The 21522-nt window shown below is 44.0% G+C and overlaps 2 protein-coding genes and 1 long non-coding RNA gene across 4 annotated transcripts; 1 reads left to right on the top strand and 2 right to left on the bottom strand.

Moving 5' to 3' along the window:
• Positions 1–393: 393 nt before the first annotated feature.
• Positions 394–6217, bottom strand: LOC113586668 (uncharacterized). The gene is made up of 2 exons (XR_014119474.1): positions 1384–6217; positions 394–1261 (listed from the first exon to the last, which is right to left on the bottom strand). It is a non-coding gene; the product is annotated as an uncharacterized LOC113586668 (long non-coding RNA).
• Positions 6218–6625: 408 nt separating this feature from the next.
• On the bottom strand, positions 6626–15119 carry ptpdc1a (protein tyrosine phosphatase domain containing 1a). Of its 2 annotated transcripts, XM_027025142.3 has the most exons (10): positions 15005–15119; positions 13667–13780; positions 12135–12306; positions 11771–11851; positions 11574–11692; positions 10904–11041; positions 9295–10394; positions 8729–8914; positions 7829–7939; positions 6626–7662 (listed from the first exon to the last, which is right to left on the bottom strand). In XM_027025142.3, exons 2-10 carry the CDS (start codon positions 13770–13772, stop codon positions 7537–7539), a joined length of 2139 nt encoding a protein of 712 aa, XP_026880943.3. In that variant the 5' UTR covers positions 13773–13780; positions 15005–15119; the 3' UTR covers positions 6626–7536. The 2 variants fall into 2 exon arrangements, 1 of the variants encoding a protein (XP_026880943.3); XR_014119422.1 differs by lacking the exon at positions 6626–7662 and having other exon boundaries at positions 8314–8914.
• A 2452-nt stretch (positions 15120–17571) lies between these two features.
• Positions 17572–20546, top strand: barx1 (BARX homeobox 1). Its single transcript, XM_027025153.3, has 4 exons — positions 17572–18234; positions 19144–19435; positions 19734–19818; positions 20022–20546. Exons 1-4 carry the CDS (start codon positions 18030–18032, stop codon positions 20199–20201), a joined length of 762 nt encoding a protein of 253 aa, XP_026880954.1. The 5' UTR covers positions 17572–18029; the 3' UTR covers positions 20202–20546.
• The last annotated feature ends 976 nt before the right edge of the window (positions 20547–21522 follow it).

Raw genomic sequence — 21522 nt, 5'->3', positions numbered from 1 at the left:
ACGTTAAATAGCCTTCTCTATAATTACCAGTTACTGGTGAATACAGAGAACGCTACATGTTTATTATAGAAACTGGAAGGACCTTTAATCTTGACATCCCTTCTCTTAAATCCACATGTACAAGCCAGACCACCACCGTTTATGGCAAGCGACCCAACAAAATAATAGTAAAGTAATACAACAGACAGCTTGAGGTGTACTAACCAGCATACAACTGTTCATCACACATTCCTGTATCAGCGAATTCAGACAAAACACGACTTTGCTGTTATTTCACATCTTCAACTTGTCTTTAGATGCGCTTTGAAAGGCTATTAGAGAGCGCCCTCTCCTGGCCACGGCCTAGCAGTCCATCCCGCGGTACCCCGGGCAAATCACACATAAATCACGTCCTGGAAGGGGGAAAACGCTTACTTTTTATTAGGCAACCTGTTGCATTTGAATGTTGCATAGGACACGTTCATAAATGTTTCTTTGACATCTTGAAGAATAAAGAAATAAAGTTCAAAGCCTTCAGTAAAGTCGAATTCCAATTCTTTATATATAAAGTGCGTTTAAATTTTGGCAGGCAATACAAAACTGACAGGCAAATTCAAGATTACACAAAGATCTATCTGTTTACTTAAGACATGTTAGCAGGTACATTAGAGACAGCCACAGGTCAGACACACACTGAGAACTGAGATATATATATATAAAATATACAATATCAAATATAAAATTCAGAATCTCTGCATAGTCTAAAATGCTTTCTGAAGTGATCTGAATGTGCACCTCAGCCTCTCAGGGAAGGCAGTAGATTGTATAGTTATCTTCAACACAGGATAACATCACTATCCCACAACTATACAATCTACTACCTCACACTGTGAAAGCGTAATCTAACAAAACACTGAACTAGTAAGGACAAATATCCACTTACGCTAATATTCTGTCTAAACACCCATCATTATGAAATGCATTTAACATATATGTTACAATGTTATTGTTATTATCCCAATGTGAACGCTGAGCTGCTTCCCTTGTGCCCCTGAGAAAGACAGTAGGCTGTATAGTTATCGCCCAGCGTGGGTGTGACCCTAAAGCTATACAACCTACTACCTCATCCCAGGGTACAAACACGTCTGCTCTGGCCCTGGGAGACTGAGCAGGGACCACGGCGTTCACCCGTCCCATGAGCGGGAGAGGAGTGGAGGGGTCAAGCCCGCGCCGGCCCACGTCTCTTGCCTCGTCATCTTTTTCCGTTTCCAAAAGGTGGCATCTGGAAAGGGTGAGAGCAAAACAGTTGGTTGAGTTTGTTTTGTGAAAACTTAAGCCACGAAGCACGCCACCGTTGGTTAAAATCTTGACAAAACAGCGAACAATTTCCCAAGCAAGTCATACCGATCTCAGTGTGGAAGGAAAAAAAAGAAAAAAAAAAAAGAAAGAAAAGAAAAGGGAAAAAAACCCTACAGCGAGGCACACGAGGCAGCCACAGGATTACGGAACACTCCCATGCTCTGTTCTCTGCGCCAGGAGTGCTGCTCTAAAATGGAGGTGCTGTCCGCACAGAAGCGCTGTCTCCCTCTCGCCGCCGGGAAGCCATGTTGCCACCGTGCCTTTGGCTCGTCGGTTCGCAAACTCCTCAGGCCGTGACGATTTCAGGCTCCGGCCCAGTGGCTCTACACCAGCAGCCGATCCACGCCAGCCAGGCAAAGAGAAGCAGCAGCGCCAGACGCTTCCTCCATGCTGCTTTCTATTTGAGTGGTTCACCACCACCAACACCTTTGCTCAGACGTTTTCTAAGCTGGACTGTACTAGTCTTCGTTGACTGCTACATTTACAATGAATTTGCATGCCAAGTATAGTCTTTCCTATCAGATACTCATGCAAATTAATATTAAGATTCGAACAGTGTGCAAATGAGAGGTCAGCGCTGCAGAGCACCACCCACTTTGCTGCAAAAACAAACAAACAATCTGGATCTGAACAGATATGAAGGTGAGGGTGCATGCTACTGGCAGAGAAGTGGGAAATAACCAATCACAATGCAAATTCAGAGATTAGTGAATATGTAATGCATAATTTCATGATTAAAAACAAGCTTTAATAAGAGCAACAACATACAACTACTAGGCTTTGTTTTAGCTGCCCAGAGAGGCGTAAGAAGTTCAGCACCAAGGATGTTAACAACGTTGGGCCTTTCTGTTCCAAAACCTCTCTGTCAGACCCGGACACTCACAAAGGGACCCTCTAAAAAAGTTCCAAGGCGCTGGCTTAAGTACCCCATAAAATAAGATCACTTGGCATTTGCCGAAAGCAGTTGCCAGGGCAAGACAAGGATGACTTCAGTTTTGGCAAGCCCCGCATCTTCTCTGATCACGCTGCGTATTCATCTTTGGAAATGCCAAAGAAAGGCCACCGATTTGAGGTCATACTCCAGTAGCATGCCAACACAGGTGACCTGCCGAAGGAGTCAGTGTCTGTGAGTGCGTCAGAGGATTAGATAAATGCCCCCTTTAAAATAACACGGTAACAAACTGACCAATTCATATAAATAGTTTGCACTGATTATTTGTGTAGCTACTATCTATAACCCACACATCTTTTATTACGGTGGACTATGACACAGTGCAAACGGTCTAGTTTCTTTAGCAGTTTTTGGATTGGGTCAGAGGGGCAGGCAAATAAACTTATTAATGTCATATCCATATACTTCTGTGGGAAAGAAAGACTAAAAGGAAAAAGATTAAGATGTAAATTCCAAAATCTTTTTTCTTTTTCTGTGAATATGTAAGAGCAGGTATTCTTCAAAAGTGTAGTTAAGCGCAATAACAAAGAATGATTAGATCTAGACAGCTTGACATGGGTAACTAGCAAATGCCACGAAAAACTAGTTAATTTATTAAAAGCTTATTATCACTTTCGTTTGAAATTGTTAAATCCTTCTAGCTAGCTAGCGTGCTAAATCACAAGCAGTTTCAATGTCCACATTTGTCTACTGTCCTGCTCAACTAACCTAGCTAGCTGTATGTTCCACTATCCACTACAGATGCATAGCCTAGACAGCTAAAAGTATAAGTATTGATTTAAAAGGATAAAAAGTACAAAATGTATGTAAAAGTACAGCCATCTTAGCTAAAGAAACAGTAGTTAGGATGGTAAAGTGCAAAGTAAACATAGGTATTTTTACATAGTACACAAACATCGTAAACATAGATATGTTATAGCTAGATATTGTATAGATTTAGCTTGGTGTTTTTTAGTTAGCTGAGTATTTTATAGAGATAGACAAGAATTGTATAAATTTAGCTATCTCTATAAAAGAGGTAGCTGGGTATTGTGCATATTTAGCTCGGTGTTTTGTAGTTAGCTTAGTATTTTTAGAGAGATAGCTAGGTATTGTACGGATTTAGCTCTATGTTTTGTAGTTAGCTGAGTATTTTATACATATAGCTAGGTACTTTATAGAGTTAGCTAAGTTAGCTAACTAGCTAGTTACTATGTGGACAGCTGCGCGAACAACCCAACTGGAGCCTAACCATTTGCTTTAACACCTTACGACTAATATAACACATTATGTTCGTAACAAGGGTTCCTTTAAGATTTTACAGCAAAACCTTTAACAAAGTGAAAAGTAAAAACAACACATATAAAGTGCACTGAACGGACAGAGGCAGATTTGGCGGGCTAAACTCTCCAAACTCTCAAATTACTCAAACTTCCCTCACCTGTTTAAGGGTGAAAAAAGGCAGTTTTCAATGGTAAAATGATACTAAAACTAAAAATAAACAATGACAATACCAGTCCTACACGACTCTTACTGTAGTTTTCATTTAAATCCCACTATGATTACAATGCAGATCTTTTTTATTTATTAATTATTTTTATTTAACAGACATTTGATTGCATCCATACCCACATCATCTAACGTCACCCCGACACAGCACTCGGAGACAATGTGCACCCAAACATGTTGAATTTCCAGCCAGGATCCCAGGAAAACTCACACCCAGGATGTCGTAAATGATCCCATAGCTCATACCGTCACATCCAGTCTTCCCCAGCTACTGTCCTCAACACTGGAATACCTTCACATCCAGTCTTCCCCAGTTACTGTCCTTAACACTGGAATACCTTCACATCCAATCTTCCCCACCTACTGTCCTCAACACTGGAATACCTTCACATCCAGTCTTCCCCAGTTACTGTCCTTAACACTGGAATACCTTCACATCCAGTCTTCCCCCCACCTACTATCCTCAACACTGGAATACCTTCACATCCAGTCTTCCCCACCTACTGTCCTCAACACTGGAATACCTTCACATCCTGTCTTCCCCAGTTACTGTCCTTAACACTGGAATACCTTCACATCCAATCTTCCCCCCACCTACTATCCTCAACACTGGAATACCTTCACATCCAGTCTTCCCCACCTGCTGTCCTCAACACTGGAATACCTTTACATCCAGTCTCCCCCAGCTACTGGCCCCATCAGATCCCATGCGAGCCATTAGTCTGCTGGTCCGATGGTTGATTGTTACTAGTTTTGGGGATGTAAGTGAGCTGATTGGATCCCTGTGGAAACTGTGACCCCGAAACAGGACGTGTTGTATGGTTCCCATTGCCTTCAAATCATTTTTCCCCCTTTTTTATTACCTGTGAAGGTGAGAGCATGATAAACTAACCGATGAGTGGATAAACTGCATGTCATAGCCATGCGATGCAGGAGGACTGTCATCTCTGGTATTTCCTTTTAAAATATTCTGCATATTTACAGAACAAACTGCACTATACTACTGTAGCCTAGATTCTCTCATCCTAACTCCAAATTGTAGGACATTTCACATTTTCCTCCACTACTAATACACTGGCACAAAACATCTTTGTTACACAAAAAAAATCCTGTTTATTTGTTTCACTTTTTCCTGTGTAACACACTTCACATGTTACCCAACCACATCCACCAGAGGGTGCTGTTTATCTTACCCTTTCAAGTTTTCCCAGTCTAGTTGTTTAGTTTAACTGGGTTGGGATCTTTGGGATCCCATGCACTGCAAAGTATGTATTCATCTAGCCATGCTGTGACTGCATAGTCCACATTCTTCAGTCTACCCATTCTGTGCACCACTCCCAGCGTCTTCTCTATGCATTTACTAAGGGTGACGTGGTCGATGTTGTCTGTTTTTCTCGTGGTCGGAAGCTCAAGGAGAAGTGTGACATGACAGGGCTTCTTTACATTAGTATATGCCCCTGTACTTCAGTGAGATTTTTTCCAGTTCCCTGTACTTCCCATATATTTAGCAGTGGAAAGTCTTTTCCTGACTAGACAAGTGCATAAATGAAGTAATTATAGTTGATCTCTTTGATGTCATTCTAACACACACCTAGAGAATTCCTCATACTTTAAATTCCATTTTGTCTGTTATGAAAACCTGCTTTTCCTTTGATAATATCCATCTGACATTCAGGGCACCTCATGGAGTCCAGAGCTCACCAGAGAGACACCAACCACACAGATCTGGACCAAGTGTTTTACACGCACATAACTCATGTAATTATGGAATTCTGGACATTTAAACTATGTATTTACAGGCAATCGTGGATAACAAAGCAAACGTGTTACGAAACAAAACCCATTTCTACAATGACACATGGGGCAGTGTAACTGGTTGTTGTGAATGCAGCTCTAGTTGGAGTTTAGGTTATCTGGAGCATTTCCTGACAGTAATCATCACTGAAGGGCTACTCCAGAACTGTAAGGGATGAACACATTCAGATCCAATGTCCCTTTTTGTCAGTACTGCCAAAGAACCACTCATAATCTGTAGGGCTACTCTCACCACCCCCTGATGTCCCCTGCTGTAGCCCACCACACCTCTACCCCAGCCAACTACTTCTCCGTTGCTTTTGATGGATGTTCTCTTGCGGGATGTGTTTCGGACACGCGTACACCTTCGGGACAAGACTAGGACTTCTAGAAAACCGAACTAGACATTAATGGCTTATTTTTCCATTTTATTATATCTCATCTCTTTAAATTGTTACTGTTGTCCTCCAGAGGATGGCCCCCCTTTGGAGTCTTGGTTCCTCTCAAGGTTTCTTCCTCATGCTCTAGGGAGTTTTTCCTTGCCATTGTCGCCCTTGGCTTTCTCACTGGGGCTTGGACTTGAACATCTGTAAAGCTGGTTTGAGACAACATCTGTTGTAAAAAGCGCTATCTAAATATATTTGACTTGATCTGATCATTTAATTTCTGATCTTGTAAGACATTATTTTTTAAGTTGCAGTGTTCCATGGCATTTGGTTTACTAGCAACATCTAAGCATTATAATATGGAAGCTAGAGCGGTCTTTAAGTGTAATGTGAGTGCTGTATGTGTTACAAAACAAACAGAAACACTCAAGCATTTCATTTTATGAACATTTATTTCATCTCCATGGGGACTGAGGACAGAATGTGCCTTAAAGCCACAGTGCTCCCATCTTTTAAAACACTTAAGAGTTTACAATCCCATGCCAGGTGAACTAGATGTCCCTGTGTCAATGCTGAAAACAATTTATTCGCATTCAATAAGAAAGTGAGGTTCAAGTTGAATCTCAGTTAGCTACAGTGCTCAAGTCACCAGGTCCTTAACTTACAAAACAGTAGCTTGTTTCCAAGCAATGCCACTAACATGAGGCAGAGGGCATCAGACAAAGGCAGGACCGTTTGAGCACACCCACACACCCACACCAAGACACCATTAGAAGCATCAGTACGTCCATCAACACAACGCTGAAACACAGCTAGGCTACTGTGCATTATGAAAAAATAGCATACGTTTGTTGTCTAGCCGAGGATGGCCAACAGAGCAAACCTTGGATAGGTCTTTGTTTTATTTTTGTTCTAGCAATTTGTTTTTCTCTAAATAGCATAAAAAATATTCCATAAAAGACATCTTGCACAGTGAAATTATTTGGTCAAAGAGGAGGTATTTTAGGAGTGACATGTAGGCATATAATGTGATGAGACAGCGCTTTTCCGAAGATCTGTCAATTCACTTGCGCAAAATGTTACTAAGAGAAAAATAATTAAACAGGCCTTAATAAATAATGTTTTATCAGTAAGATAATAAATATAAATATAAGATACCAAAATGCTATGTTAAGTACGAATGATTGTTAAGGAGGAAAATACACAGAACTTCTGGTGCGCACATATATGGCATACACACATGGCAGTAGTTTTTAAATAAACAATAACTGCTGAAAACATTGTGACGTGTGCATTAGGAGACGTGTTAAAATACATTCTTTTAAAGCTCAACTGCGACGACCACAAAAAAAGCAGCGTTTAGGAACATCGCATCAGGACAGTGTTCTTCAAAAGTATGGTGGAGTACTTGCAGCCAATGCAGATAACGTCCAGGGTGTGTGCGGTGTGTTTGCATCTGAGACGATCAGGACGCACAGTGCACTTGCAGTGAGGGGCGATCAGGGCATTTACATGCAGTGCGTTTGCAGTGAAGATGATCCTAGTGTTTATGTGCAGTTTGCAGTGACATTTGTGTGTTTACGTGCAGTGGCATGACGTCTCCAACTCTCCAGCTGCTTTCCTCCTTATGTCGTTCAGAACCAGGGTGAGAATTTCTGAGAGAGTGTCATAAACCTGCTTTCCACACTCTGAATCTGTAGTATACTGGAATAAACAGAAGTACAATCAAGATGAGTGCGTTTAAACTCATTGTATCCTAAACGCACAAGCTACAAAGTAGTCCAACCTCTCTCCTGGGGATTGTGCCCATAGCAGAGAGTGAGTCCACTTCAACGCCAGCCTGAACACCTGCCTCACAGAAGAAACGTACCCGTGTGAACGCTCCGATTGTGCGACGAAGGACGGCAGTTTCGATCTCGTCTGGCGACTTCGCTAAGTGTGCAACACAGTCCAGGACGCAGAACAAGGTTTGTTTCTTGTCCTGTACAACATATGGGGACAAAGTTAGAACGTTTACACAGTTGCCCGGAAGTCAAATGGAATGACAAAACAGACAGTAGGAGTTCCCACTCTAATCTAGCACGCCTGACCCAGGTCATCCAGAGTGTTAGAGGCAGGTGTACTGGAGCTAACTTCTAACCTCTAGAGTCCCAGGACCAGAGTTCAGCATCCTGCAGTTCATTAATAAAAATTCAGCTTTCAGACTCATTTGTGAATTTTTCTGCCTTTGCTGCCTCAGCTTATAATTAACTGATGATTACTCATAGTTCCTAAATAAAGGCAAATGCTAAAGGCTTCAACACTGCAGCTCACAGGCATCAAGGATGAACAACAGACCGATGCCACACATGAAACCTGATTCACTTCACCGACTCCTACAGAGGAAGCTCATTCTGCTGCTGTCCCACTCCCACAGAGCCTTGCTCCCCCACGCTCCTCCACGCTCCCCCACATTCCTCCAGTCTTCCTCATGCTCCTCCACACTCCTCCAGTCTTCCTCGCGCTCCTCCACGCTCCCTCGCGCTCCTCCACCCTCCTCCAGTCTTCCTCACGCTCCTCCACGCTCCCCCACTCCTTCAGTCTTCCTCACGCTCCCTCACGCTCCTCCAGTCTTCCTCGCGCTCCCCCACGCTCCTCCAGTCTTCCTCACGCTCCCCCACGCTCCCTCACGCTCCCTCACGCTCCTCCAGTCTTCCTCACGCTCCTCCACGCTCCCTCATGCTCCTACAGTCTTCCTCACGCTCCTCCACGCTCCCCCACGCTCTCCTACCTTGTCTATGGCATCCAGAGCCACCAGGGGGCTGTGGCTGTTGGCTATCAGCACCTCCACATCCTCCCTGGTGAGGACCGGCTCCTTCAGCTGCTCCAGCCATGACCACATGAGGGCGGAGAGGAGCAGGGGATCCCACTGCAGACGCAGCCTCTCCCAGGCCCCGTCTCTGGAGTTCAGCTCCATCTTAAGGAGAAGACAACTTTCATCTAAACCACTCTGATCACTGCTAACCGCCTTCTCCGCACTTAAGGACTAACTTCAGATTTCACATCCTTTTTATTCAGCGCAGATCAGCATTTGATCTACAGCTCAGCTACGGCTGAGTCTCCGTGACGCATCATATAGCAGTTATGATGTGCTTTAATTATCAGCTGGAACATTAACTCAGATGTCTGATATCCGATAAACTTCTGAGATGTTAGCCAGATTTTTTATGTTAATAGCCAAAGCTGAAACACAGTTCATAAGAGGTCATTTTGACAACTTGGGTACTGCCGTTACAATAAATACAGCTAGTACTGTACTTAAAACATGAAAATCATACGCAATATAATCGTTAATACCTGCCACAGTAAGATGGAGTTCCTGAGATGTTCATCGTCTGGATCTACTGCCAGAGCCTTCAGCACCAGCGCGTGGCGGGCTTCGGGGGTGAGGTCGCTTTGCAGCATTAGGAATGGAACGACACTGCCCACTCTTTCTGGTTCATCGCTAGTCCCAGCTGGAGCCCCTTGATGTCGGTTTGACTGAGCGCATTCACGACCCTCCTCTGCTGTCTGCGATGCGGCCAGCAGGACGGCGCTGCTCCCCCGAGGACTCAAAGACCTGCTGCGTTGCGTCCCTTTGGGCGGCACCCACTCCACAACGGCTGGGCGGCGAGGCCCGCGTTCCGTCTCTTCGGTGGGAGACCTGCGTGTGAGGGTGTTGCAGCTCTTTGGTGTTACCGGGGCCCTGGAGTTCTGGGGGCCCGGGAACTCCGGTGCTAGGCTGCTCTGAGACACACAGTGCTGGTTCAGGGGCTCAGAGATGGGTCTAGGGGGGCATGCGGTCAGCTGGCCCCTTGAGCCCAGCGTGTGCAGGGCGGAGTCGCTGCAGCTCAGGCCGCGGCGCAGCGAGCGCTGAGGTCCAGGGGCGCCTTGCCACCGCCGGAGGAGCTCCGAGTCCTGCTGGGCGGGGAGCAGGCTGTGGCCGGCCAGGGGGAGGGAGGATGGCTGGGAGGGCCGGGGCATGGGGATGCCCTTCCCCATCATCTCCTTCCCCAGCTGCTGCAGGGCCTCCCGGGACACGGTCTTCTCCACCTCGGCCGCCAAGTCGGGCGCCTCGTCCAGGCCCCCTCCAGCCGCCTGCCTGCCCTCAGCGATGGCCAGCAGGATCCCGCACACCACGTGCACGATCTTGGGCACGTTCTTCATCTGCCTCGCTTCGTAGCCGTGCAGCAGGTGGCGCTGGCGCACCAGGTACTGGGAGAGCGTGAGGGTGCGGCCGGCAGGCTCGCTGCTCGGGAACACGCCGCGCAGGGGTGCGAGGAATTGGGCAAACTCGCGAACGCACAGCAGCTGTCCGCGCGTCTGGATCGAGCTGGGCCGCTTGGCACGCACAAACAGGATGGCCTGGTCCGCGCTCATTCGGAACCGGAACACCAAGTAGCAGGCCAGCAGGACGCCTGTAAGGAGGAAGTGTTAGCCAGGAGCAGGAGGGACTCCTACACACAGCGGTGACAGGACAGGCCATTTTTATATACGCATGCACTCTGCAGCTCAGGGGGTTGGAGATGCAAGAGGAATGTAGGAACACACAGTTCCGCCCAGTTCTACACAGGTCCACCCACTTCTGCCCAGTTCCCCCAGTTTTACACAGATCTGCACACTTCTGCACCAGTTGAAGCCACTGTACACTGTTTATCTGCTTCATTTCAGTGATCTTAAGAATTTGAGTGACATTAAACGTTATGAGCTATAATTAATTTAATACAGCCACGTCCTGGACTGCAGTCAGAATGAAGCAGAATGAAAAAAAAAAAAAATGCAGACTATTACTGCATGTATTAATTCAGAACAGATACTCAACCATTACTGGAACGCGCCAAGAACACAAACACACACACCGCATCACCACGACTACGTCAGAAACGCGTTGTGTTAGTGTACGCCGTAACCAGGGAGCAGTTCACACCTGTTCTTCCGAGCCCGGCATGGCAATGGATGGCCATCTTCCCCTCCTGCACGGCAAATGCCATCACCTTCACCATGTCCAGGACGGTAGTTAGAGACGCCACGCCGTAGTCCTTCCATCCAAAGTTGTAAAAATAGACTGGAAAGGAAAAAGATGCTTAAATGGGAACTTAACCATGAATAAAGCCACCTAATAAATTAAGGGGTGCACTATAAATTTACTGACCGGGCAACAGAAAAAGTACTGCGTGTAAAATGTATGTTTACTGCCCGTGAACACAGAGGTCTGCGGAACGGTAGTTCACACCTTTGCGGAAGCCACCACGTCAGGAAATTTCATTTCCGCTCACTTGTTTGAATGACGTTTCGTGTGCGTACTGACATGCCAAGGCCCAACGAACACGCGGGGCAATCTCGGGAGAGCTCGTTAGGAGCTACAGAGCTAACCTTAATCATGGGGAGGAGGGGGGCTGGGAAGCACAGCACACATGCTTCATTAGAGATGACGTTTAAACAGAGCCCTGCCACCTCCTCACCCTCCCCATTCACACAGTTCGCCCGCTGAGATAATATTAGTCAGAAACAATTAGCACAGTCGAGCTCTACCAAGGGATACAAACCTTTCATTAGTTCTGCTAACTAATTTGTGAGTGCGTGACACAAACACTCACTCCCTGCTTCCATGAAGACCTCTGGCCGGTAGGTGAACCCACTCTCCGGCTCCAGCGGGTAGCCGCAGCTAGCGTGCTCTCCTGGGCGCTGCAGGTTAATGACAGACCTCAGGCCACACCTAGGACAGAGATGGGCGTCAGCGCGGTCCGACTCTCCCGCCAGCATTAAGCAGCAGTGTGGAGCGTGCGAGACTTACGCCAAAAACTGCTCAATGATGTTGTATTTCTCGATAATCTCAGTTGAAGGTCTCGCCATAGCTAATAAATTATCGGTGATCCTGACATCAACAAACCAATTGATCAGTCAGTAAAAAAGTACAATAAAAATGTTACCAAATCAAACATTTGTGTCCCTCTTCCTCCCTCCCCCCTCCCTCCCAAGTCAAAACATCAAAACATTTAATATCAACACAGAGGGAGGACACAGCATGGTCTTATTCTCCATCCACTAATCCAGCTTCACACGAGGTCTCGCCGACCTTCCCCCAACCCCGGCCTCGACCTCTGATATACCGACACCGTTCAGGAATTAACCACGTCCATGTTTGAGGAGCGGCTCACCAGGACGAGTAGAGGCCCTTGATGGCTTGCTCCTGGGCGCTCCAGCGGGATGGGTTCTCATACTTGCAGGCCCGCCCTCCGCATGCCATGGAGCACTGCATGTGTCCCGGGATCACGCTCCGCAGGGTCTCGCCCACCTTGGTGTACTTGGCGGTGGGGACCCTGACACTCACTTCACACACACACACACACACACACACACACACACACACACACACACACACACACACAGAGAAGGCAGATTTTTGTATGAGAGGCGTTTATTACCAGAGCTCCCTTCAGGCAGCAGTGCCGTTATCACAGTACTGTTGCTAAAGCGCACACTAAGACACATCCCTCAAACTCCATCAAACCTTGAGAATGTTAAATATGTTTCATAGTAATGAAAAGTCATGCAGTTGCAAAAGCATTGGGGGCAGCGTAAACTGGACACACAAAGACTGACATGCACCCAAAGGTACTGAGTCTTCTGCAGCTCCCAGCCAAGGAGCAGTGTTAACCGCGCCGGTGCAGTCAGAGATCGGACCCTACCATGCCAATTCCACGCTCGCCACTAACACATTTCACTCAGCCCTGCAGCAGGGAGCACGTTATGTAACACGCATCGAGGAGGAAAATCAAGACCCATTATCCAACCATCATCTCAAAACTTCAAGCGTTTTGAAAGACCCAAGTGCTCATGTACCCAAACTCCATGCAAAACCCTGAACATAATTTCGCCATCAAAACACACACAATGTTTCATCACAAATTCACGTTTTTCCTTAATTTGCTGTCCAAACAGATTTCAGGATGGAATGTTTCCTCACTCAGACGTTTTTTTCTTAAGCCTTAAATCATAATTCCTAAGGTTATTCTATTCATCTGAGCCTTCATAAGAGCCACGTAACTCCAACACATGACGATATCATCTTATTCTGCATGACTCTTTGAATGTGGAGATTAGCGTTGAAAGCTCTTTGGCAAATAGTGCCATGGAAATACCGCAGGAACCTTCACGCCCACGTCCTCTGGTAGCCTGGCATGTAACAACAGTTGTTAGAATATCGCTGCAGGTCACACAAAAGCGTCGTGATAAACCAGCCAGCGGCACTTTATTGTGCTTCTTGTACAGTGACACAGGGGCACAGCAGGCCATGAGCACAGCCTGGGCAATGCCACCATCGCAAGCAGACCCAAGCAACCCAAAACCAAACCCATAAAGCAGCTCTACAAAAAAACAAAAAACAAACAAACAAACCAACCAACCCCCCCTCCAAATAACCCTGCACAACTACTTTTCAGTTATTGATATTATTATTTAGTTATTATATAGTTTTCCCAGCCTACAGGTTTTTTAAGACATATTAAACAGGAATTGCAAAGCCTTAAGACAATAGCAACAAGACACCATGTTTTCACAGCAACAAATCCCTACAGACCACGAGGTGACCCATTCCCACAAGACCCAACACTGTTAGAGACGAACGGGTTCTTATTACCGTCTTGTTTTCAAATCAGAAGACACAAACACCTCGATATGCTGCTCCTACCTGGCTCCATGTGGGCAGAGAGCTCCCTGCTGCTGGCGGCGGCGGCGGTGGTGGTGGTAGTGGTGTCGTGGGGCAAGTCACTCAGCAGACTGACACCAGCTGCCATGGCAGACCCTGCGAGAAGCCGCAGACAAACGTGGCGTCAAAAACCCGGCGCGCAAAACCCAGAGCGGACGTCGAGGAGAGACGCATCACCGTGGATCGGCGCCGTGCCCGGGTGCCCTGAGGGGAGGATTGGGTGGGCAGAGCAACCTCAAGGATGCCAGCCACTCCTCTCCCCCTGAAGATCATTTCATTCCGCTCTGCTGACCTCACCATCTTGTCTAGCCCTGAATTCAGAGCGAACTGAAACGTGCCACTCACGTGTGAGGCTGTGATCGAGTGCTTGGAAATGACCTGCAGTTATTTAGTCAATTCCACAGTTTAATACCAGTGTCATATGCCTTATTAAGAAATCAGGATTAGAAAATGGCCCAGAATTGAAAAGTATCACAAAGTATAAAATCCTTCCCTCCGACTGGACGCAAACCTTTTGCCCCAGCAGTGAGGGGTCAAGGCAGGACTAAACCAAAGCGCCGCGTTCACGTTCATCTCAACTTTGAAGTGATTTTCAAAGCGTTTCCTAAGCAAACAGACGTTTAAATAACAGCTTTTCGTTTGCTCGCCCTTGTTTCTAAATAAAACCACTCCGATCCATTTAAAGTAGTCTTGTGAACAGTCTCACTTTACAGCAGTACAGTGACTATCTGTTCATCTGCAGAAATGCAGTGGGACATTGTGGAAGAGCTGCCCTGTATATGCACATGTACACGTCCGTGCCGAAGGACACGTTTTTAAAGCTCTGAATCGCTCTGCGCTCAACTGCAAACGTTGGATTTCTTGTAGATTAATGACACATTATACGACCGAGCAATGCCTTTGCTGTCATTTCCTCAGGCGTGTTATTAATCTCCTCAGCGAGTAACTTGACAGCGACTGGACGAGCTAATGCTAACCACTTATCATCAGCTAGCGGGATAGCTAACGAGCTGGATGTAGCCAATGCAAGCGGAAACTCTTTGCTGCCCTTTTCAAACAAGAAGGTTTTGAGTGTTTTCGTGAGAGGAGTTATCGAAGGATGCAGTACAAACTGAGGTGAGGTATCCAGCTACACGACGAGTGCACAAACTAGCTAGCCTAGCTAGTGTTACCTAGGTAACCGGGGTATATTAGCTTATAGCAAACCACCCTTTTAGCCAGTTACGAATATATATATATATATATATATATATATATATATATATATATATATATATATATATATATATATATATATATATATATATGAGAGTTACATACCTCGTTCCTAGATTATTGTTTTATCAGCTACTGTTGGTGACACTTCTGCGTGGAATCATACTCAGAGAGGCGAGAGCGTAACCCGACCGCGGCCAACCGTCGCCGAGTGTCCCTTGCATTTTAACAGATTGCTGGAAAAGAGCTCCCATTGGTCACTCGTCTCATCGATCAGGCGTCTCATTGGTCACTCGTCTCGTCGCTCACACAACTCATCGGTCATTCGTCTCATCGGTCACTCATCTAATTGGTCACACATCTCATTGGTCACACATCTCATTGGCCACATCTCATTGGTCACGCGATGCTGTCGAGTCATCCTTAGGAAGAAAAACATTGCAGAGAAACGGGCACACAAACACTTGGACCTTGGGGAGCCAAGTCAAAAGTCATCTTATTATTAGAGCCCCTGATTATCTGTGTTCATTTATTCCACTATTAATTTACAAAAATATTTCCAAAAACACTCCAAAAATGTTCAAAATATTTCATGTTTCGTGATGACATTAACATTATACTTTGCGCGTATTCTGGCCATATGTGTTGGTAATATGGTTATCAGAACAGTAAGAACATGCACGTTTATAAACAAAATAGACAAGTATTTTAAAGTAAAAGTTTTTTGTTTGTTGCTTTGTTGTTGTTGATTGATAGCATCTTGCAACTTTTAACAGCTTCTCAAATGTCTATTCCTTTGCAAATTCGAATTTGTGTTGTCCTGTGCACCATCTGTGTAATTCCTGGGGAGCTTTTAATATGCTCTCATTCTCGTTTACACCGATTCATCTGATAGTTGGTTAGGTTTGGTACTGGTGTTAGATCGGCACAGATGCAATTACTAGTCGACTAATAGCAGATATGATGAAATCGCATAAGTAAATAATAACGAATTCCTAACATGAAGCTGAGACTTGTCACAAAAAAAAAAAAAAAACAGGTTTCCGTAGGACGCTTGCAACATTATTTTGTGGACAGTCTGCAGTTCATGATAACGCGCTATAATCACATTCACCGTTCAACGTTTAAATGATGCCCTCTAGTGGTTGAAATTAGGAATCACTACCAATAGAAACATCGCCATGTCTGATTTTGGTACTTATAGAACAAAAATGTTCCTTCACTTTTCATAATATATTTCTAACTAACTTGCTGAGATCATGGAATCATGCAGTCTTAGTTCACTGGTATATTAAAATCATGAATCACAGGTCTATAGATTACTATAGAAAACACAAGAAAGTTCAACAATAACTTGTATTCTTAATGAAAAGTCTTTAAACGTGTATAACCTAATTTTTCTTTATCATCTGAGTTCAGGTTATCCACTAGTCACGCAAATCCTAGCTAACACATTATTAACTAACGTTATTATTATTATTATTATTATTATTATTATTATTATTATTATAACACAATTATTATTGTGTTGTTCTTGTTGTTGTTGTCGTCGTTACAATATGACATGTTAATATCTGAAATTAATAAATGAAGAGCAGTACAAAAAAGTTAAACCTCTGAACTTATAACAAAACATTTTGAAGCTCTGTATTAATTATTAAAAAACTGAATCAACAAAGTATTGTAAATTTTCATCGGTTGAACATGTCAGCTTGCGCAAAATAAAATATTTTAGAGTGAAGTAACGAATATAAAGAGAGTTCTATCGCTGGTTTCTAATGCCCATAACGGCGAACAGGATTATTCTTGTTTGTACCATTTATAAGACTTTTATCTTGTACGAAATGAGGACCAGCATAAACAAATAGTAAAATAAAATAAACAAAATTCATCAAATCTATAGAACACATAATTCGGTGACTTAATAGACTAGGCATTTTATGGGTCCCCAATTTAATTTAAAACGTAACAAATATTCTGTTTAAATGTTGAATGTCTAAAAACTGAAATTTTAAAAAAGAAGCTGGCATTACACTGCAGTGTACGTTGACTGTAATACATCATACATAATTAGTCACAAACTGCAGAGATTTTCTTAAAAGTAACCGCGAGGTCTGGAATCACCGTATCCGTATATTGCGTGGGCTATACATTTTTTTTTTCCCGAGGATTTAAACTTTCAGATGTTTTATGGTGTAACATGAAATTAATACGAATGGGCTGAAGAATGAGCGGACACGTAGTGCAAAGTAAATACAAAAACTAAACTTCCAAAAATAAGAATTCGTTCTACGAGGTTTACAACCGTGTCCAGTATATTTAATATTCCGACTGTGCGATATAAGAACTGTGAGCAGTTTCCCTTAACTCGAATGAATGCACACTGAAATTATTAATTTTAGATTACACAAACATGCATGCTATTAACCTCAGAAACCTTAATCTCAGCCTTGATTCTGAGTCTCTTGCACATCTCAGCTACTTGCTTGACCACAGATCAAAACTCCTTGAGCCGATTTGACTACAATGTCATTGCTGCAAGGCCGAGTTGAACTGTAATGTCGCGGTAACGATTCGATAACCGCATTGCTATCGGACCGTTCTAGCCTGGTTTCCTTAAAAAGAAACGTTAAGCAATTGTAGTTCAGCTCTTGCTGAAAAACGTACTCGAAGCTCCCTTGAAAGCGCTCTTTCCCCCTTCTTTTTCGCGAGCGTGTCATCATGTGAACAAGAGGAGGGGCGCTCCGACGAGACCTCCTTAATACGCGCCAGCGTCCTGGATTCAGAGGTGCGCCGTTGCCGTCGGGTACAGTAACAGGCTCCTTCTGTTCCGTCCAGGGCGGATCGGAAGACACAACGACCTCACGTTTCCGAGCTCCACGTCAAGAATCCCGGAGCAGAGCTCATGAGCTCAGAGATAGGATATCACTCTTCTGCGTATGCCCAAGACGTCGCTGCCAAGTTCGAGGATGTGTGCAACTGACCCAAAAAGCGCAATGGAAGTTCACCGTCCTGCGCCGCACGCAGACGTATAAATGCTCAATGAGATTTTCACGAGCCAGAGAAAAATAGGTCGTTCCACTAGGACTTGAGATTCGGGAGAAGTCAAGCGCGTCGTATTGGCTAAATCATGATGCAACATCCTTTGGAGATAGGGCCGCACTATTACCCGGCGGAGGCCGGCCCAGACCACCGGTCCCACCGATACAGGAGTTTCATGATTGAAGAGATCCTTACAGACCATCCGGACCACAAGATATCTCCTCCGGCGGGAGACTTCCTCAAATTCGGAGTTCATGCTTTATTGTCGGCGAGACCATATCCAAACCACTTAGGTAAGTAGCTAAGCCATTATGCTCCGGCGATTTCCTAATTCAAGCCTATTTACGTTAGCCCACTTCATGCCAAATCTACAGTTTGGGGAATTTAGAGAATCTCTTTTTAACCTAAAATAGATTTAAGCAAGGGAGACACAAGTTAGTGGACCCAAACAGTGCAGACAACAAAAACAAATACAATATAAAAGGAGAAAAACGCGCTCATTCAAAATTAAGGAAATCCCAGTACTTATTTTTTAAGTGATATTTATTTTAACGATTGTCATAAAGGCGACACGTGTAAACTACTGAAGTTGCTGCCGACGTTTACATCAGACTTAAGAATAGAACAAAAACAAATCGTCGACAACAAAATAACAACAACAACAACAACAATAATAATACATAATTAATAATAATAATTATGATGATGATGATTTGCACATTGTATAAAATTATTTTTGTTTAGCTAGACATACGTGCATTTTATGAAACCAAGAAATTTAAGAATCATCTCAACAAATAAGCCAGGGCAAAAGTTTGCAAATTGTTTGAAGCAAACATTGATGTGTTTGTAACTTTAAAAGCTTAATTTATTTTGAGGAGACCCAGAACTAAGGTCGTAGGTCGTAACTGTGCATGAGCTGAAGCTGAAGTAACCACTAGACCTGAGCAATATTTTGCTTTTGAAAGCCCCTCACTCTAGCTGACATGCAAAGTTCGTTTCTCTCCCCCTCCACCCAGTCTTTGTACAATTTACTGGCTTTGCTAAACACACGTACAAGCGGACATTGTGAAACACGTAGCCCAGAGCAGGTCAAAAAACAATCCATTAATATAGAACACGATTATTTAGCCAACATGACTGGAGTCAAAACGTCCAACAGTCCCATGATTATAATGAATTCGTAAATGTTCTGTCTGCAGTCCTGAAGGCAGACCAGACAAGCATCCTGAAGTTCCCGGTGTCGCCGTTGTCCTGCTCGCTGGGGACACCGTTGGGTTCTGCCCTGTTGTCCGGGGCATCGGCCCTGCAGGTGGGCTCCGCGACGCATCACCTCCCTCTGGATCTCCACCTTCGGGGTAAACTGGAGGCTGGGAGCGATGGGGTCAGTAAGACCAAGAAAGGAAGACGAAGCAGGACAGTTTTCACAGAACTTCAGCTCATGGGCTTGGAGAAAAGATTTGAGAAGCAGAAATACCTCTCGACACCTGACAGGTGATGACCTAACCTGCTGTTTCTAAACACCATTATGCAAATTAGATTTAATTTTCCTTTTTTTAAAAAAAAAATCCAAGAGATGCGATTTTGGATTGTTTATATTAAAATGCCTTGTATTATAGTTAGGGGGTTCTGGGTAACAGTCTCTGCTACTGACATAGACAGCAACTGTAGCAGCCAAGAACTATGGGGTTGTGGAACTGATAATCAAACATGAATCATTTGTTATAAGACCACAGGTCCAGTTTAAATAGACCTAACATCATATTTTTTTTTTACCTTCCTTGTTTTACAGAATAGATTTGGCTGAATCTCTAGGCCTTAGTCAGCTTCAGGTCAAAACATGGTATCAAAACAGAAGAATGAAATGGAAGAAAATCGTAAGTTTTGCCTTTTTTTAAGACTAGTTAATTACGTTAATATATATGTGTGTGTGTATGTGTGTATGTGTGTATGTGTGTGAATATATATATATATATATATATATATATATATATATATATATATATATATATATATATATATATATATATATTAAAGTAAACGTTTTCGGCTAAATATTGGCTTTGCTGTTTATTATCAGGTATTACAAGGTGGAGGACTGGAGTCCCCTACGAAACCGAAAGGACGCCCGAAAAAAAACTCCATCCCCTCAAGCGAGCAGCTGTCGGAACGGGAGAGGACGCGAGACGGAACACGAGACGCCGACCGGTTATCCGACAGCGCTTCTTCATCCCACTCCGACGCCAACCAAGAGGAATAACCGCGCCCTGATGTGAATATACGGACAGGCTTACGGCCTCCCTCGGATTGTTCCTCGTCGACATTTTGGCACTTAAAGGCACGACGCACGACGAGGTCCCGGTTTTGTGCTCCCTGTTTTGATCCAGTCTCGCTCCGAAACGCGCGGTCGCCCCCGTGAACTTATCGGCCATACCTCTCTTCCTGGGGACAGAAACAGAGCAGTGCTCAGCACAGATTAGCTTCTCTTTTTTCTATACTTTTACATTGGAGAATGCAATTCACAGGAAAGTTTTGTTCTGCAGTTATTGTGCTTCGTGGTTTAACTATGTCTAATGATAAAAAAATTAAATTTTCTTTTTTTTTTATTTTTACAAACATCGTTGATTATTATTTAATTACGTATTTATCGTATCTAGTTTTTATTGGTTATTTATTATTTACTTGTCGTTGCAACTGTAGAGCTGAAGTAAACCCGATCAAAGGCCTCGTTGGTATTAATAACAATAGGCGTAATTGTCAACACTAAGTCGAATAAGTTATCGAGGAAACAACAGCTGTTTACAGTCCAGTACTAATCTTATCTTGTCTAAACAAACACTCCGGTTAGTTAATTTTCCTTAATCTATTCCTTAAAACCTATTGATGAAAAGATAAAAATACACTTAGGCTACAATCAGAAACGATGTAACCTAATGTATTGCTAAAACTCGCATAAGCCATGACTTTGACATACTGTATATGCTCTACATGCATACTGTTCAGTCTTTTTTTTTTGTTTTGCATGGGAAATGGTCATTGCTAACATACCGCAGTGTGCTATAGCCTACACAGATATGTACGGATGCTCCGGACAGCTGGACCGTACTAACTTTGGTGGATGTCTAGCGGCCGCTCAGGAAAAGCAAAGGCTCGAAACCCTACTAGGGATAACATTCCCCTTAATTGTCCCTCTTGGAGATGTTTAGGAATACACGAATGTGTCACTTTCCCATTTCTATTCTGTAGCACGCACCGCAGAAAAAAAAACCCAAAAACAAAACACACACCAAACATCTGAGCTCTCTAATTTGCTGCAGAATTGTTTATCACCCAACCTTAAACAACACTGCTTTTGGCCTTTAAATATTTACGCATAAAATTTGGTGACAGGCAACATTTTCGATATTTTTATTTAGGCTGTTCCGGAGTTGGCTACATGTGGAAATAATTTTGATCCGCCTCTGGTAAATGTGCAAAGGCTGTGAGGCATGTGACTAAGATTTTTTTTTTTTTAACCACCGTGAACATCTACATCGTTCAGATGATTTTAATGTCCCCGCACCTCTGAGAACGGGCGCTCG

The sequence above is a fragment of the Electrophorus electricus genome, chromosome 22 (genome assembly GCF_041902795.1).
Source record: "Electrophorus electricus isolate QZ-2024a chromosome 22, ASM4190279v1, whole genome shotgun sequence".
Classification (NCBI taxonomy): Eukaryota; Metazoa; Chordata; class Actinopteri; order Gymnotiformes; family Gymnotidae; genus Electrophorus; species Electrophorus electricus.
The sequence above is the reverse complement of the archived record's forward strand: the minus strand, read 5'-3'. Positions and strand labels throughout refer to the sequence as shown.